This window comes from Eleginops maclovinus, chromosome 9, assembly GCF_036324505.1.
Source record: "Eleginops maclovinus isolate JMC-PN-2008 ecotype Puerto Natales chromosome 9, JC_Emac_rtc_rv5, whole genome shotgun sequence".
NCBI lineage: Eukaryota > Metazoa > Chordata > Actinopteri > Perciformes > Eleginopidae > Eleginops > Eleginops maclovinus.
In genome coordinates this window covers 18450779-18470174 of record NC_086357.1, presented here as the reverse complement: position 1 = coordinate 18470174, position 19396 = coordinate 18450779, and the positions used below count along the sequence as shown (strand labels likewise).

Here is a 19396-nt window from a genome sequence, read left to right as displayed (position 1 = left end):
CTGTAATCTTAGCCTTTTCCAGGTGAGCCTTATAAGCCCAGCATTTCAGTGTTATCTTGTTATCTTAAAAACAGCAAAGCGTTGGAAGGAGAAAAATTGCCAGAACAAGGGCATGAAATAAATGAATGGCCTTTTCGAGCTGGACTCAGACTGCGGCCATTCACTCTTGAACAGAAATTGTCCGTGTTCTGCTGCACGCTGCTATCAAAAGACTGCCTGTGATCAATACATCACCCCTCCACATGCAATCAACTCATAGAGCCGTTCACAATAACCCAGGCAGCAAGGAGAGGGGCAAATGGGAGAAAAAAAAGAGAGGAAAAAAAATCCTGAATCGTGAACCTTCTTTTATATCACACACGGCACTGAAACTATGTTTTGTTTCGCAGCTATCAGCCATTATTTCTATCAGCCGCCTCCATGAGTCAGACAGTGGGGGAGGGATGGAGGGCGAGGACTTTGAAAAACCCTTTCACACAGCCTTGAGTGGTGACATGGATCCAATGAGACAGAGGAGAGGGACACAGTACTTTAAAGTTACCTAGCAGCACGGCACATGTCCCCCCCCCCCCCACCGACATGCTTTCGCAGCCCTCCTCGGGGATCCCCTGTTCCTGAGCGAAGCTGCCTTACTTCTATCCTTCACTCTGTCTCTGAATCATCACTGCAAGCCATGCAGAAGCACCTCGCCACACTGGGACTAAGGAGAAAGCTTTTTTTCCCCTTCTGAAGTGGACTGTGTGTGTACACACTGAACTCTAGATGAACTGCACGGGATAAAATATTAAAGGTGCAGATGGAGCTTTCCAAATGATAAGAACCGCTCCCGACATGTCATGATCCAAGAGGCCTTGTGTTGAAGCTATCTCAAGCATACTAATGGCTTCCCCCACCACTCATTACTTCCATGTTCCCCTTTCATGGAGCTAATACCCCCAGTACCCAGAGACAGGGCAAGCTCTGCCGAAGAACAAGGATCTAAATACCTTCCACCGCCTTTTGTTTTCCGCCAGTATTTAGGGCATTTTTCAGCCAGGAGCAAAAAAAAAAGACAAAAAAAAAGGAAAAGCAAGAAATAGGGAGGAGAAACAAAGGGAAGAGAAAAAAGCATGACCATCCTAGGTCGAAACCAATGTTATTTGGCACAAACATGGCTCGGGCGGCAGGTGGGGATCGAGACATGAGCCAAAGCAGCAGTTTTTCTCTGCTTTTCTCCTCCTTTCTCTCTCCCTCATTGACAAGGACAAAGCCAATTTGTAGAGAAACCAGGGTCACGGATGGTGTAGACAAACCTTGCTCCTGCATGCTCCCCTGAGATGCCCCTTTCCACAGCACTTTGTCTTTTTGAGTCAATTGTTGCACGGAATCAGAGGGGCAGTGTGCGATGCACGAGCCACTGCTGCAAAAGCTCATTCCTGTCACACACTAGCTCTGCTACAATACATTAGCTCCTCATAGGGTCATGATTCTATCTCTCCGGTCATCACCGCCGGGATCCTGATCATCATTTCCACTGCAGACGCATTTTTCATGCAACTCATTATGAAGGCAATGCGAGATTGGAAAACAATGAGGGCCCAATTTAAGGAAAGGAAACATATTCCTGTGGGGCTGACAGAGCATTTGCTGAGACCGGGAGAAATGTGTGTTTGTTTTAATACAATGTTAGCTCTCCCTCAAATTATAAGCTCACACTTTCAAAGCGGGTGCTGAGAGGAAAAAGGAAAATCAATGAAAACAAAAAAGAGCAAGGTTTTTCACCATTTAATCAAAAACATTTCAATCAAAAGTAGACCGTAGTCCTGTCAGTGCACTTCCGCCTACATTTTTAAAAAGCTACATCAAGTGGCAATGTCTCTTTTGGAGAAAACTGCGAAATGCGGTCCGGTGAGGAGATTCGCCTTTTATCCGTTCTGTTACAACACAGACAAAGAGCTGTACCATGTCTTTACTTTGAAAGCTGCTAGCGGTCTGCCAATAGCGTGCAAAAACTCACTGGAATTTGACATGTGTGCCCCCTCTCTCTGGTATATTCTCAGTGTCAGTTTAATGTTCAACAGAGGTCACTGCATCTGTAGATACAGTAGCAGCCATTATGCTGGATAATGAACACAGTGCTGAACAAATACCACCCGTCCTCCCTGCACAGCAGCAGGACAAGTTTGCAGGGCCTTCTCATCCCTTGGTGTGCATGAGGGCAAAGCATACATGGTGCGCTAGGCTGAGAGGATCTATCTGAGGAATACCACCTGCTATTTCTTTTTTTGAGCAGGGCGGGAAGGATCCCTGAGGACTCATTCTTCTGAGCCTCTCTGATGGAGCGGGAGATAATAATGTCATGACCAGTAAATAATTGCATGGCTCAATGGGACATATGTCATAATGATGCGATACGTCCTTCACCCCTGATGGTCCTTGACCAAACAGAGAGGTGCCTTTGCTTTTTTCTTCTTCTCCCCAACACTGTCATCTGCTATTTACTGTGGGCAGACACACACACACACACACACACACCCACACACACACACACACACACACACACACACACACACACACACACACACACACACACACACACACACACACACACACACACACACACACACACACACACACACACACACACACACACACACACACACACACACACACACACACACACACACACACACACACACACACACACACACACACACACACACACACCAGGAGGCAGATGCAGAGGAGGGAAAAAAAAGGACCTATAAAATCTCACACTGCCATCTAGCAGTGTGTGCTGTAAAAATTACACCTTGAGGCAATTTTTAATCTATTTTCTTCCTTCATCATAAAAAGTGTAACTGGAAGGCCATTAGGTGTTGCCTGTGATGTGAGACTTCATGGGAATTGTACGAAAGTGGGGTGAAAGTACACTAACAAATCCTGATCCTTGTCAGGTGGTAAGAGGCAGAGAGAATTGTCGGATGCCTCGAAATCTATCTTTGGCGCAAAATTAACCTGTCATCGCTGCGGAGACTGAGGAGCAAAAATCCTGCTGACTTTTGCTTCAGTTCAACCCTCACTTCCGTTATCGCCCTCCTTCATCTCTTTCATCTCAGCCTCTCAGTCCATTCCTCACTCTGTCAGTCGCAGTATTCAAAGAAAAATAGAACCGCTTACCATGATGATGAAGGTGACAGGTCCTATAAAACTCCATATGAAATGATTGTCAACACTTAGCCAGCACCTATGACAAAGAAACACACACTTCAGCACACAGTACAGAAACAAAATCGGCATTGTCTTCCTGCTCTCAGGGCCAGACACAAATTCAAGGAAATTAATTTTTGGTTACTTGGGCTGATATTGAATGTGTGTAATTTTTCTAGTTTCAATTGAAGCTCTTTTCATAGGTTGAACATTTCATACGGTTGTACATAACAAAGGGAAGACCCCATGTAACCTCTCTTGATAGATGGGTTTTAGCTGCGATATGGCCATTAATCTACGTAAAAGGTTTTTCGGCACAGTGCTCTTCTCTTTAAGAGAGCATTTACAAACAAGAGGTCACAGGAGGGTCTTTAAGCAGAAAGGCATTAATGTAGCCCGCCTCTCCCTGAAACCACAGTGTTGAGTCTGTCAGCCACTTTCAAATGACATAAAAAATTGAACAGCTTCCCATCTCCGGCAAAAGGAGCTCAAATGTTTTGGTGTAGTCTACAGGGATGCGCAAAAAAGCCCTGGCAGAAATGATGAGTAGATTTATTTTCAAAAGCTACCACATACAGTCACAGCAGGTAGGCCCACACAGTTTGCATCCAGTGTGTCTGCTCTGCATTTCCAAGGATTCGTTCAGAAAGCTTCACTTACGCTTTCTTGGTCCCGTAGCTCCGGTAGTCGATAGCTGCGGAGACACCGACCACGATGGCAGGGAAGAGGTAACCAGATACGTAGTAATACTTTTTCCGAGAGTATTCACTCTCAAAGACCTCCACAAGCATGAGGTACAGCTGGACCCCTTCAAGACACATCCAGGAGAAGGAAGCCAGGAAGAAGAAGTGGAGGATCCCTGCGATGATGGCACATCCAATCTGAGAGAAAACAACACATTTAAATGTTTAAATTACATTTTTAAAGAAAAACAATCCAATCCAATCCTTTTTATTTTTTTTTAAAGTAGAACAATTATTTAATTATGAAAAGAGGAATATTCTCAGTGCTTAATTTATTGAAAATTGTATATCATAAACTGTATGTCTTATATTAAAACCCACTGAAAACACACCAATGCTGCCTCACCCATTCGGCAAAATTGATGAAAAAAGTAATGAATATTCATTCACCACATGGGCTCTGAATATGCACAGGCTTAGATTTCCATCAGTACGGCAGCAATTTAAAATACCATTTGGAGGTAGGGTTAAATTTAGTAGATTTAATCATGCAGCTCAGGATTTGAAGCTTAGATTTCCAGCTTTATACAAAAAACGTTTTTTGTGCTTGAGAGAAAGTGAAGGTAAAACAAAAAGGGAAAATAGTCTGAATGCAGGGTCAGCCGTGGCAACGCTGGCTTTAAGTGAGAGAGGAAAAAAGACCTGTCAAGTGGAAGACACAGCCCTTTAGTAATGTATATTAATGTTGCTGTCCCACTCGTGTGATGTTAAGGACAGGCAGAGAAGGTTAGAAACAAAAAATGCTCAACGACTCATCAATTTCCCCCTGAAAGGGTCTTTTGTTTTGTTTGGGGGGTGAAAGAAGATAAAGTGAGGGGGAATGAATCAAACCCAAATCAATGGGGTGAAATCGTTCCAGCTTACCCTGGGTTCCGTCATATCGATACCAATTAGGAATATTAACTCTGCGATAAAGAGATTGATGCACAAGTTCTTGTGGATAGTGTTGCGATCGCTCTGCAGGCCCCGGAAGAAGCAGAAGGTGAAGATGCTGATGGTGAGGCAGACGAGGGACACCACGATCCCAACTCGAGTAATGACGGTCAGAAGCAGCTCATGCACTCTGTCGTTAATCTGGAAGAAACAAAAGATAAACAGCAATTTAAAAAATGAGTTTTCAAAAGGAAAGATGACAATATGGTTCTCTTTAAGCTCTGCAATAATTACTTTATTTGTTGTGATTTATTGTTGTGTTCGTCTTAAATAAATTGACCTAATCATAAGCATTTTCTATTACTAATTATTTATCACATTTAAGTGATTTTTTTAAACCTAAAAAACACCTATTTCCTTTCAAAAAAAGTCAAGCACATATTAGGAATCTCAAAGATAAGGAATGTTGCTTTAAGTTTTATATTTGAAAAAAGTCGAACCCACTTTATATTGGGATTCCTGCATGCCATATTTTAAAGGGTAGGGTTTGTTAAGATGTTTTACTTTTTAGGAAATGCATCCATTTTGCTCACCTAGAAAATGTGATGTGTGTTTTACAAAGAAATCTACGGGACAGCAAAACAAGCTGCAACACGGGGAAAACATTCATATTATTATAATTATATATATGCTTTAATTAAAAATGTAGCTTTTGTTTCCACTATTCTTTTCTGGTACTTCTGATGTAGAAATTAAGATGCTTGGGGTTTTATTTTGCTTAAAAAGAGGAAAACATGTTAGGAATATTAATCATTTTTAAAGAAAAATCTGTAAAAGATAGATTTAAAAAAAGATATTGTGACATACTGAGGTTTCACGGTGCGCCATGAGGATTGCAAAGTTGGTGAGATGGCTGCAGGAGCAGGTGGTGTGCGTTTTATTGGAGTCCAGGAGTTTGCAGCCTTGGGTGGACCAGTGGCCCATCATGCTCCTCTCAGAGTAATTCCAGAAGGAGCAATTGGAGTTGAAGTAGTGCTCCATCTGTAGATAACAAGAGATATGGTTAAGTGTCCAAATAATTGACTGCCTGAAATTGAAGTGCATGTAGAACACAGAGGACATTTACCCCCTACTCATACAAAGTATGTCTCGCACTGATATGGATGAAGATTTTTCACTTCACAGCTCTTATGAAGCAATTCATATGTTGTATCTCATTTGGCACATGCTTGCCAAATCAACCGAAGCATAGTTGGGTATATGAGGCCTTAATAACAGAGGAGCATAATTGTTTGACGGCATGTCTTTGGAATTGCACAATTTCTCTGATAAAGAATGGAGTCACGCATGGCCCTCTGGGAACTCTAGTGACAACTTTAAAAGACGAAAGATAATTGGTGCTCCAGTAATTTCATCCTAGATTGTACGGCTAATCTAGGAGTTAATTTGCCCCACTATAAAAGAAAATGGGTATCATTTATATCCCAATGTTGATTAAAGAATTAGTTTTCATTAAGAATTCACTTAGGTTCTAAAGACTCCTTTAATTTGATGTTCAATGACTTAAATAAACTGCAGACTGACCTAGCCCGACATTTACAATTCAAATTGCAGATCTCTGTCTACTCTCAATGTTCCCTCCTGGTGTTATTTAATATGACCTCTCCATTCACTCCAGCAGAGATACTCACATCAATGTGCTCCAGGGTAAAAATCACCGGGTCGTTAATGAATACGCGGCTGGACTCTTTGTTGATTGAGGCAGCGATGATGTCAGAGTTGACGGCCACAGACACGTTGCGACCGTAAGCCTCATTGGCCATCTTGATGGTTGTGTTTTCAGCGCTGAGAAACTGGCCCAGATTTTTATAGAGCACAAACACCAGCTTGGCAACTCCTGTAAAGAGCGAAAGACGAAGAAAGACATCAGAGGTTGAGAAGCTACATTTATTCCCATGTAATTCCATTTAAAATATTCAACAAAGGAATGGCAGAAATGAGTGAAAGATGAGTGAGAGATAAAGACAGAGGGCTTTTAAAAAGCCTGTCATTTCCAGCTAAATTCACAGGGCTTGGAGTTTTTGAGATAAACTCCATTGTTGTGCTTAGACACTCAAACCGACTATTTAGCTTTTCACAAAAACAAGAATGAGAGCCAATGTTAAACACACATTGAATAAGCAGTTTTCTCTGAGAGTAGGCAGAACATTTAGCACCAAGTTTCTTTTTCTTTGTTTTTTTTTGTTATGTTTAAGGGACCTCACCATTCCGACTGTTGAGCTTCACAGTGTTTGCCGACAGCTGGATTGAGATACCGCCCTTGCTGGACTGTGGAAATTTAAAATCCTGGACCTGGCCATCTGTGCTGAGCACATACACATCCAGGACTGCAGAAAGACAGAAGATGGGTTAGAGATGAAAGATGAAAGGAAGAGAGAATATATTGATGCCCACACATTTTTCCTGACATTTCCTCACAAACTGAAATGTTGGAACAGACCAAAACATAGTGAGCTGCACAATAAAAATGTCAAACAAAGTGATCATTTCATCCCTGAGAGACTCTTGCTAATATGAATAAAACAACACAAGAAAACAACTAAAGAAAAGCCGTCCTTATATGGTTTAACAGCAGAATAAAATGAAAAAGGAAGCTGTGGATAAACAATGTCTTTTTTCTGACTCCACAGCAGGCTAATGTTCACATTATTGTATAGAGTTTCAAGGTCTAGACTCATACATTTATAAACTAAGCGCGCGTAATCAGAGAATCCAGTCTATTTAATTGTCTGATATTCATCACTTTGTCAGTAAGCGACTCGTTAAACCTAATATGCGTTGCTTTTCTTTTCCCCCAAGGTTTAAATGCTTATTATGAAAACAAAGTCCCTTTTTATGTGGTGGCCTTGTTTTCCTATCACAACAGTTACTCTCTCAATGAATTGGAAGTAATCAAATTAACTGAGCTTGCATCAATCAAGAGCCCTTGTCAGTTGCTTACCACAAACTCTTGTTTTACTTACTTATGTTGTCTGCAGGAACTTTTACAATGGCAGGTTCCATGAGGTTGTCGGCGAGGACAAAAGCCCCCTCCTCCAAAGTATCGAGTAACATGGTGGCTGCGTGTGTCTGCTCCGTGCTGTTCATGTCGTGCCAGGACTTTAAGGCCTCCGGTCGCAGAAGGTTATCTACCGTATCCACAATGGCCTGTGTCGAAGCAGACAAACAAACACACGCACAAACAAAAGCAAATGTACTTGAGTAACTCGGAAAAAAAAACCTGTGTGTGTAAACATTAGCAGGAACATGCAGACACTTAGATGGATGAAATGCGGCGGTGAAGCATCACTTCTGTGAAGATTAAAATAAATGAATGTGATGAAAAAAATACTGAAAGAGGACACCGTTTGTTGGTTTCCAGTATGACATGATAGATTAATTGAGCAATTACAGAACAAGAAAAACATTTTGCAATTGCGATGATCATGAAGGATGAACTGCATGAAAGGGAAAACAGGAGCATCACTGGAGATGGTGCGGATTCCATTTCTTTTTCAAGGACGCTGCATCGGGGCAGACATTTAAGGTCACAGTGTTTGGAGCCTATCAGCTCTGTCCAATAACAGGATTATAAGAAATGAAGGGCCAAAAGCTGTCCTCAATTAAAATTCTCTAATTGCAAAATGTTCAGCATCTAGATCATTTTTTCCCCTTACATTTTATTTTTATTGAAGTCGTCAATGACAAATACTTAATTTTATAATTGAGTCATAACGACACTCTGCCGCAAAAAGCACTTTGAAAATTCAAATAAATATGGTAAGTATTTCAATTGATGTGCATTCTTCACGGAAAAATGTTTCAGACTTTCTGCCACCTGAACAGCTCAGGGCTAAAACAGCAGATAAATTAGGCATAAGATCCAGGCTGAGTTTTCTTCAGGAAATAATCAAATCAATGAGTCTAATCGGGGAATCAATGTCGGCACGACTGGCGGAAAGGTTGGGGGGCAGCTGTTAGTGATGTTGCGTCAAGTCTGGCAGATGTCAGATAATGCTGACTCAACGATGTCTGTCCCAAATCCTCGCATGCCGCCATTAACATCGACACACCCCGACAAAACACTGCCGCCTTCTCTGACTTCAAATCTATATGTTGTGATATTAAAAAATAAATGATGAGTAATTTTAGGGAGCTGGTTTGACTACAGACAGGTATTTTTTCCCTTTTACTCTTTTCTTTTTATGACAGAACTACCCGTTGACTGGTTAATTAGCCCGATCCATTTTAATACCGTCCCGAAGGAGAGATTTGGATTGAGGGGGGTGACTTTGGTGGCAGGTGGAGGACACTGATCTCCCTGATGGTGGAGGGATATATACGGCCAAAATACTTTGATGTATGAACTCAAGCCGATAGCTTTCAAGAGGAAGGGGGAAAAAATGGTTTAACCCATCCAACCCTATTAACCAGATAAAGCTTAAGATTTGCAACTTTAATTTATGAAACAAAGGGCTTGTTTGACCTAAAACCTATGTCCTTGTGAATAAGAGACACAATTTTGATTTTACATGCGGTGAAAGGTCAGGTAATGGTCCTTGAAAAAAAAAGAAAAAGATTTGAATAAATCAGAAGTGAGCTGTGTTTGATGCAATATTCAGGAGGGTTTTATATCGAATGGAGCGGTGGTATAAAAGCAAAAAATGTAACAGAGCAGCAAATCCTTCAGCAAATTAATAATGAGAGGGATGTAAGAACAGAATGTTGTGATGTTATGCATCCAGACGTGCAATCTTGGTAAACACTTAGAAAACATATAATAGGGAATAACAGAACCAAAATACACCATTGCCGCCAACGCATAGAGGGGGAACAACACAGAGACACATCCATGTAAAGAAGCCACCTTTGTAATTGGAGATGACTTTTCTTTGACTTTAGAGAGCACTTTAGGTACGATTGTGTCTGTGTGTAAGGCAATTACTCAAAAAAGCAGGAAGCACAGGGAGGAGGGAGAAAATGACAGTGCAGAGGGTACATGCTGCTGAACTGGGGCCGGGGCAGATACAGTAGTACAGGAAATAAAGGAGGGGACGGCAGCAAGCAGAGTGGGCAGAGGCATTGCTTCAGTACCTTCATGTATGCCCTGCATGTCCTTTCTCGTTTTTGAAGCTTTTTTATTAGAAAAGAAAAAGAACACATAAAAATAGAGACATGTAATTTGCACAGGTTTATGAGTATAGGCATTGTAGCCCTGACTGAATCGGTTGATTTACAAAGTATCTACTGAATGATCCAGCCACTCCCCATCTCATGTGCCGCAGACCTGCTTACCTGGAGGTCAAAGTGTTAAAGAGCTTAAGATCTCTGATAGATGCCAGAGTCTGAAATAATATAACTACCTTTTTGTCTGTCTGTCTCATAATTTTGCCGAACTTGAAAACACAACATACAGAAAAGTAGACAAAATAACAGCTACTGTACATTACTGCAGTATTTTTGGGAACACTGTAATGTACCTTGTTGAAGCTCCGTCCGGCAGAATCCTTCTCGCTGGGCCTGAGCTCCTGCAGCTGAGCATCCAGGATGTCCACCAGCTGCTCCATCAGGCGCACCGAGGAGCTGACGTCCCCGGCAAAGATGGGCCCTTTGGTATGCTTGGCTAACTCGTTGGCCAGGTTAGCGGCATTTTCACCACTGCGGATCTGCAGGGGGAGGGAGTGAATTCATAAGAATGCAAGAAGACAGACTTTGAGAAGTTTCTTTACAGCCCTACTTCTGGCATCAAATCACACTTGAATGAGTCCTTGAAATGCCAGTTATTAAAAGGATACTGATAAATGCAGCTTTCAAGCTAATCTCACCCAGCTTTGCAGCGATCTTAGTAACAAGGACACACTTCCAGTATTTGTCTACCCTTTGTATGTTTGTAAGAAACACACTTCATTAACACAAGGAAAACATTGAGGCAGAGCTTATACAAACCTTTTGGGCAACTTGGTTGACCCAGTGGGATGTACAGTTGCTGAGATCAGGGCCCTTCGGGTGCCAGGCCCCAGTGGAAAGGACACATGAATAAGAGGCTGTGCCTGAAAGGGAAAACAAGCACAGAAGACTCAAGTTAAATCAAGTCATATCAGATTTATTTTCCCAGGAAGTCCTCGACAGGGCAAAACAGGACAAGGACACAGATAAGATAACTGCACACAAACAAGAAATATACAAATATGCAAATTGATAAATCTCATATGAATGCGAAGCCAGAGAAACACTGCCTGTGGTTCACATGGAATATGTTTTTCTTTTTTTAAACTCTAAAGGACATATTAAAAAATATATCTGGGTACAGGAAACTCCCAGACAGGCAGATGTACCAAAATGAACATTCTGCAATTAATTCTGAAAATATTTTAATCATCTCACTCCTATTTTTGCTGCAAAGTGGCAACATACTTTTCCTCGTCCTAATTATCCCCGCGCCTGATGAACTCTGAGCACTAACACGATTTCACACACAATCAAATGAGGGAGGCACGTCTACACGCAAGCTGCAAGAGAAACAGCTGAGCCTGCTCTGCAACACAGCCGTTACAGATTGCTAAATCATGTTCCGACCTGGAGTGACACAGCTAAAACCTAACCGCTTTATAAGCTGCTGTCACTGTTTCCCTGAACACCAACTTCAACTGATGCCTGTTATGGATAAAAAGTTGTATGCAAGATTATCAGACACATCTGAACAAACTCTGGGGTGTTCTCTGGGGACGCCTCGGCTCATATTGAAAGCAGCAAGCACACGGCCCTGAGGTGAGCAGGAGGGCTGTTTACCTCGTGTTCCCTTGGGGCAAGGTCGCTCCACGAGCATGCCCCTCTGGGTCTGAGGCCACATTATGTCTCTTTTCTCACTGGCCTCGCAGAAGCGCTCGGGTAAAGGGAAGGACTCGAGGGGCGGAGGGGAAGTAGTCTGCAGAATCACAGGAGGCGGCTTGGGCGCTCCCCTGCTGCCCTCCTTGAGCCCTGTTGTGGTGGTTGTGTTGGCCACACCCCAGTGCACGGTGGTTGTTGTGGTGGTGGTTGTAGTTTTCTGAGGCTGAGGGGTTGTGGTGACTTCTGACAGTGGTGGAGCTGTGAAGAGAAAGAAGCAACATGTTTATGAGGATAACAGCTACGTGATGTTATTATCGCCTCCATGATTTATGGAGCTTGATTCTCCCTAGGAAACATTTATTACGGGTCTTAATGAATACATGATCCAGTGCTATGGAATAAAATATACCAGAAATACAAATGAAATGGTTTGACCTGTGGTTGTTGCATAGGCCCAGCTAATTAGCAGGGCACCCCTGGGGCACATACTATGGATATATGAAGGGTTAAGCTGAGACAACTGTGGCAGCTATTTAACGTGACCTTCTGGTGGGCATGTGCCCTCATATACCGCTAAACCTTAACGATGTCCCCTGTAACTAACATACCTCGTTTTTTTTCTGTCCATGTTTAAAGATGTAATGTTTAACATCACATGAATCCCGTTGAGTAAATTGCCCCTAAGTGCTTTGTGCAACAACCGTATTTGCATTCCCGTTGACTATGGTTTATCCAAGGCACTCAGTCTGCAATGAACAAGACAATAATTACAGTAACATCCTCCTGCCTGGCAATCATTCCTGGCTGGAAGATTTTGTGGCATGGCTGATTAAGTTTCACTAGAGACACACAGAACCTGAATGTGTAGCCATGGAGCCTGAACATTCATTTTGCAGTTGTTTCTTGTAACAACTCATACTCTTGATAAAGCAGGTGTGCAGTAACTCATGCAATGCCCAAGGCAAAAACAATATGTTTCAGTCCCGGGAAAAGAGAAAATAGTGCACTCCTTACATTTAACATGAGCCACTAAGGAAAAACTATGAAGACATGTTTCATGTGATACACCAGAGAACTGAGAAGCACTGTAATTACATTTCACAAAAGTCAAACTTAAGGGAGTTTTATAGATGAAATGTTGATAAATATAAACTATTGGCTATAATTCTGCTCCACATCTCTGAGTACAAAAAGAAAACATGACCCCCCTCTGAAAAAAGAAACGTTGGTTGAATATAAAAGGATGGGTTGTATCAATCAAAAGCGCTCTGATTGGAATGCAATGTGCAAACTGAATCTAATCGCATTTGAGTACTTTGATTTCCTCCATTAGGCTGCCTGTAGAGCATGCAGAGAATGTGAAGAGGTGCTGTTACACTGCTTGAGCTGAGCACAGTCGTTCTCAGCAGTACGACCACTAACATCGAAGAGGCTGAGCTACAGAGAGTAAAAGAGAATAGCAAGTCAGGGGCAGGAGAAGTAAAAATATAAAGAAAGGGGGGGATGATGTTGGATAACAGAGGCAAACACAACACGAAAGTAAAAAGATTCAGAAACAATGGGGACAAACCGAACAGGAGAGGGAGGAGAAAGTTTGTCTTCCAGTGAATAGGAGAGGCAGCCAGAACGCCGGCAGCAACGCCTCCATATCTATTTCTTCCATTGGATAATGGGTCTAGCTGATAGCACCCGCAACACACACACACACACACACACACACACACACACACACACACACACACACACACACACACACACACACACACACACACACACACACACACACACACACACACACACACACACACACACACACACACACACACACACACACACACACACACACACACACACACACACACACACACACACACACACACACACACACCCCCACCCCACCTTCATCACCATAGGCCCCCCGGTGTGGATGAGAGGCTTCGGCACAGTCGAGCTGAAGGGAAAACGGCTTTGAGGCTGGCTGCTACCTGTGGCGAATTAGGCTCTATTGACCAGAGGAGATGACTCTGTGCTCCCTCCTGTTGAGGGCTTTAGAACTCTATACACATACAAACACACACCCACACACACAAGCAGGTGGCATGAAGGTGTACACAGCTGACTGGCTGTTCTGACACTGAGCTGAAGACAGATTGGCTGATTTCACCTCAGCCTTCCTCTTCTCTCATCCCTCCCACCCTACCTGTATCCTTTTACTCAACACAGTGGAATTGTCGCTGCACGGCCTGTCACAGCGGTTGAGAGACAACCTGTGCTTAGCGGTCTTTTCAGCAATAGCATTTAGCTGGCTGGGAGAAATGCCCGTCTCCATTCTGCTCCAATACCTTTCTATTGCTATAATGCTTAAATTCTCATGACTCACTGGAGAAGATTCAGAGGTGAAAGCTATAACCGTAACGAAGCCATTTGCAAATTTCCCGTTGAGTTTAGAAACGAAAAGCATGTAATGTTGATGCTCAATCCAAAGAAATGAATGTGTTGACATAATGTGTGAATTAATTATCATTGTTTCTATTTAAACATCTGGGTCTGGGTTGCTTGGCAAATGTCCAGAAGATTCCCAAGAAACTGTGGGGCCCTTCATAGGTTTCTCATTTCCAAAGTATGAAAGATGATGAAGATAAGATACTGGTCTCCGTGTACGGGGAGTTTAAAATGCAGACAGAAATACAATGAAAATGAATCGCCGCTCGACAGGATGATTTAAGATAAAAGGCCCGCTACTACAGCCAATAAATCAAAGAGGCATCTGCTGTAATCCAAGTGCATTCCTTTAGCATGTCAACTAACAACTGTATCTTGTCTACACCCCTCACTCAAGAGGACTGCTTGTCATGGCTTGAAGGGATCTTGAGCTCCATGTTCTAGTTACATGTACAATTAAATCTCTTTGAAGTTTGTATTTATGTTGTTGCTACCTGCTATCAGCGGTGAGACTGTGGCAGTAATTCATTTCAGGCGTAGTTAATACGATGCTACAACTAATGTGTTTGGCTCTCCTTAAGCATTCCATTGGAGAGGGAATGCCCTATAGCAGACTGGAAGTGACTTTTGGAAATTGTTGTGGTGGATTTGCTGAGCCAAAATCTGAGCATTGTTTTTGTCACCAAGCACCGTCATAGAATATACATTAAAGAGCTTCATTAACAATAAAGATTATGTAAAGGACATAAGTAAAAGGCTATAATAATCCTGTTGGGAGATTCATGTCATGTTTATGATGGGGACTAATCCTCTTTACTGTTCACAAAAGAGGCTAATATGAATCTATGCTATACTTCCCAGGGATATTCGTGCATAAACAATGCGGCTTCTCTGTCCACTGCTGTTCCAGTGTACATAGCGTGTCAGCCCCTAATCCTGCCAGCAACACAATAATCTCATTGCCTTTATGCCATAGCTAGGTTTAATTTGATCTAATGAAAGCTGGGAGGAATTAACCCATAGGTGTTAAAATGGACACTCTTTTCGGGCAGTCACTTCTTCACAGAGATGTCAAAGTGGATAAGTTTATAAGCAGCCACAGTGAGGGATGGGTATTGATCTGTTGCTAGTGCTGCAGCAGCCTTTTCCATACCTTTTGTGATTCAACGCATGAACTAAATATTTCTGTTTTCCACGGTGGCAACACATGCCTGACACAACTGAATGCCTTCACTCTGCAATATCCCTTTGATAACGACAAAAGAAGCAAATCCCATATACGGGCTATGTGGAAACCGGGACAGGATCCTTGATTATTATGTCTCTGCTGCACTCAGCCCAAGGGAACCTTCAATTAGCTGTCACACAGTGTGAGCGTATGTGATATTCTCCTTAGAACTGCCAATAGTTTGGACAGACATATTCATAACCTCTTCGTATGATTCAACGCCTACACATTGCTGCACTTGAATGTATCACAGTGGTTCTGTTATTACCGCTGGGGTTAGAGGTCTGGGATTGATGAAAGACAATAAGACAGGTATTCAGGAGAGGAAAAGGTGAGAGGAGCTCGGCTTGCCTAGTGTTGTCAGAGCATATGCATACACGTAAGCACCAAGGAACACACACGCACAAAGATGCACACACGGTACACAGATGAGACTCTTTACCAGGAGTCAGTAGTAATGCCGCGGTGACAAATGAAAACCGACAGCATGTGTGTCTTTTATATTATGCTTAATGGCTTCAGTTTCAGCAGGCACCGCATGGTTGTTCATCAGGGTAATGTTTCATACACATTACCAGGTGCTGTTTATCTTGCGAAGGAGGAAAAAAAGGGGTAAGTGAACACCCATTTAGCACTTGTTTCAGCTAATTTGCCAAGTAAAGTTAAAGGACTTATTAGATCTCACTTGTCCTCTGCTCTATCCCCTACTCTGTCATGGAATAATCTCATAATGATGTGGAGCATGGAGATTTCGCTCTTGTTCTTTCACACCTTGCTAAGGTAAAATAATCATGTCTTTAGTATACCGTGCAATGTGGCAATCACCTAACACTAATGGAAGAGGAATTGATAGTCAGTCTAACCTCAAACAATTCAAATTCAGTTTGAGGCCATCAGAACAGGCCCCACACAGGAGACAAAGAGAATCTACAGGAAGGAAAAAAAAAAAGAATAACCCATCAGCTGTCAAGTCATTTGTAACAAAGCGTAGGTTAATTGAAATAAGGTGTTAGAGTGCGAAAAAACAAAGTGTAAATTATTTCCTCTGCAAATGCCTCAGTCACAAACATGCATTTCCCTCAGTCCTTTCTGGGTGCAGCCTTCCTTCTGAGTTCATATGGAAATGGAGCTGTTCTTGAGTATGAAATAGTGTGATGATTTATAATACTTTTGTGATGCATTTTGATATCTACCAATAATAACAATAATACACAAAGGAAATTGGATTACACGTCTTTCACCGCGCGCTGCATTTGTAGCTGTGAAGGGGAACACGGCGAATGATTGCTTGGGTATCAGCAGTAAATATGAAGAAAGCTGAGTGAAAATTCGGATAATTTCCCATGTGTCATGTCCTTGTGAGGGTGTGTACAGTATACGTCCATGTCTTAGGGAACAAAACCTAATAGCTGGATTATGTTATTTACTGCTGCTGTATTTCTTTCTTTTTCAGACAGTACAAACACATTGATTCTTATGGACAACGGCAGGCGGATAGGAAGAGTGCCCTCCCACACACACACACGAAAGCACGATTATAAACACATGTACACATTCATATACACCCTCAAACACAGAATGACACCAAAGTATAGTGAACAGACACAGCAGCTGCCAGACTAGAGCCTGCTTTTTTTCCTCCTTGCAGCTTTCTCTGTACTGTACGTGCCTCAAATTTCAAGCATTAACTCCAAGTGTGCCGAGCAGACTGATATTTAATGCTGTGCGCACAGGAGGATGTCTGTTTCAGGGGTGTCCGTACACACACAGATTCACTCAATAAGCACGCTCACAGCTGTGTGACGCTGCATATACACAGATTAGAGAAACACACAGACACAATAATGAGGCCTGTGTGAAATAAATCTCCTTAAAGGCTTGTGTCAGGGAGTGATGGGGGACCATTGTGATGTCTGAGTAATAATTCTTTTAATACGCCTTGTTCCACAGTCAGACTGTAATCAAACAAGAGACTATGGATTCCCTTGGCTATATAGGGCTCAGAGTAAGCATCATCACCCCTCCTCTCTCTTTTATGTAAAACAACTCTGTGACATTCTAAATCATAACCCTGGGTTTTGTTGCCCACATGCTTGTACGCTGTAGGCGGACACCATTCGGCTGCGCAGTGTACAGTAGTTTAACATCAGAAGAAAAGGTAACTATCAGCTTGGGAATACAAGATGTGTTTGTGGATAAGGGTTGAAATGTACCTCCTTGTTTTGCAACGCACGGCTATCGCGTTTTAAGAGCAGCGGCAGAGATCGGGTGAAAGAAACCGGTGACCTCCTGACATCATGAGCTGGATGGCCTTTAACGCTACCAGACGCTGGGTTGTTAGGTGTTATCCCACGATGAAATATCAGACGTTGTGAACAAGACTGTAAATTCCCATCGTGGGATTTCACCTCTTTTTATCGCCTCAGGTTAAATTTACCCTCATATCATAAACAAGAATGAGACCATTGGGTTATGAAGTAGACGGAATAACGTCACAGTCTGTCATAAAACCGTGGTTAAAACACCTTCATGGGAGGAATAAAAATGGAAGCTGGCATATAGGGAGATCCTGTAGTCAAGCAGTAAAGAAGGAGGCCTTTAAATATGGCAACACTCCCAATAGTGCTCAAACATCCCAGAAGAAATTTTTCCAAGCTTACACAGTTCAAAACATTATCACTAAGACGGACACAATTTGGGGATTTAGGGACACCTTTAAGTGCTATAAGAGCATAAGGGACAAGTCCACTTAACCCATAACACCGACCAACACACAGATTTTAAGCTATATGTCCCTTTTGGGGATTTTTGCAAAGCTGTTTTCTGCAGATTGTTGAGTACAGTGAGGTGTTTGTTTTGGCCTGGCACGGCTTGTTTTGACGGTCAACACCAGTGTGATGCTGACAACAGCCAACAGGAATTTAAGTCAACAGGAATAAACGTGCGAAAGAACCACAGATAAGTTGCTTTTAACAACAACCTAAACCAAAGAGCTGGCTTACATCAGTAGCACAATGTGGATCAACCCAAAATGTATACAAGCACAACTCAAATTAATCCTCATAAAAAATGTTTCCATTAAGTAATTGTGCTTAAATCTAAATCCTAATATAAACTGTTCCTCTGGTGAACAAATATTTCTGACAAAACTGGGTATTCTGAGATACCCGATCTTCATGTGCGTGATGGTCTTTATCCTGCTGTTATGTGTGTACAGTTTCCCAGAAGGCACGGATGAGGATTTACTCAAATCCTATCATCTAGTGTGCACTGCTCTCTTTGGGCATGATGATGTCTTTAGCCTGTTTTCAGGAGAGAAGACAAACCGAGGCATATATGTGTGGACATGCACGCACACAAATGCAAATATGTGGATTTAAGGCACAGTTCATGGATCATCGTGGATGAGGGGTACTACAAAAACAGTGGGAGACTACTGGCAGCAAGGGTAAAATGAACAAAAAAAGTCATGGGGCTGGCAAAAAGATACAGAAAGAAACAGATTGATCTGATAGAGAAATAATAAAACAGAGACAATAAAATGAAAGCGGCAGAAAAAGAAACAACGAGAATATGACAGGAGGACAGAAAAACAAAAACAAAAAGGGTGATTTTCCACATCAATACAGCCTCCTTTCAAACTCCTGTGTCCACTTGTGCAGCTGACAGGGGGTTGGGGAAAGGGAGTGGGGGGTTGTTGTCAAGGCAAACAAACAAATTGGCCGTTTTTAACACATCCTGATCTCTGTGCCACTGCTGAGCATGTAGGAGCAAGACGTCTCTGCCATTTTACCCTAGCACCTCAGATGGTTTTGAAAGCTTGACGCTGATGTTTAAAGTATCCATACCTCTCTTTTTCTCCCCACTTTCTCTGCTTTCTCTCTAAATGTTGCCACGCACAAGTTGACCTCTATGTAAGCACTGCAGAAGACAGGAATGATTCATCGGGGAGCTTTATAGTGAGGCGTATATTCATCAGACTATAAGAGGTAGGCTCTCTGGGGTGACTGCTAATGCACATGACTCACAAGCATCTGTAACAGCTGAGCATTTT

The 19396-nt window shown here is 42.3% G+C and overlaps 1 protein-coding gene across 23 annotated transcripts in view; it reads right to left on the bottom strand.

Annotated features, from left to right (window-relative positions):
• The window catches only part of adgrl2a (adhesion G protein-coupled receptor L2a), an 88874-nt gene that overhangs the window by 11554 nt on the left and 57924 nt on the right, over nt 1-19396 (bottom strand). For 19 of the 23 annotated variants that reach the window (XM_063891299.1, XM_063891300.1, XM_063891312.1 and 16 more), the window contains exons 6-16: nt 11634-11930; nt 10791-10894; nt 10325-10510; nt 9939-9977; nt 7829-8012; nt 7070-7192; nt 6497-6702; nt 5673-5846; nt 4797-5006; nt 3850-4070; nt 3160-3226 (exon numbers count right to left, since the gene is read on the bottom strand). In XM_063891299.1, coding sequence (XP_063747369.1) covers nt 3160-3226; nt 3850-4070; nt 4797-5006; nt 5673-5846; nt 6497-6702; nt 7070-7192; nt 7829-8012; nt 9939-9977; nt 10325-10510; nt 10791-10894; nt 11634-11930 — 1811 coding nt within the window. The remainder of the gene's footprint in view (nt 1-3159; nt 3227-3849; nt 4071-4796; nt 5007-5672; nt 5847-6496; nt 6703-7069; nt 7193-7828; nt 8013-9938; nt 9978-10324; nt 10511-10790; nt 10895-11633; nt 11931-19396) is intronic. The other 4 variants (XM_063891301.1, XM_063891305.1, XM_063891306.1 and 1 more) reach the window with 1 other exon arrangement.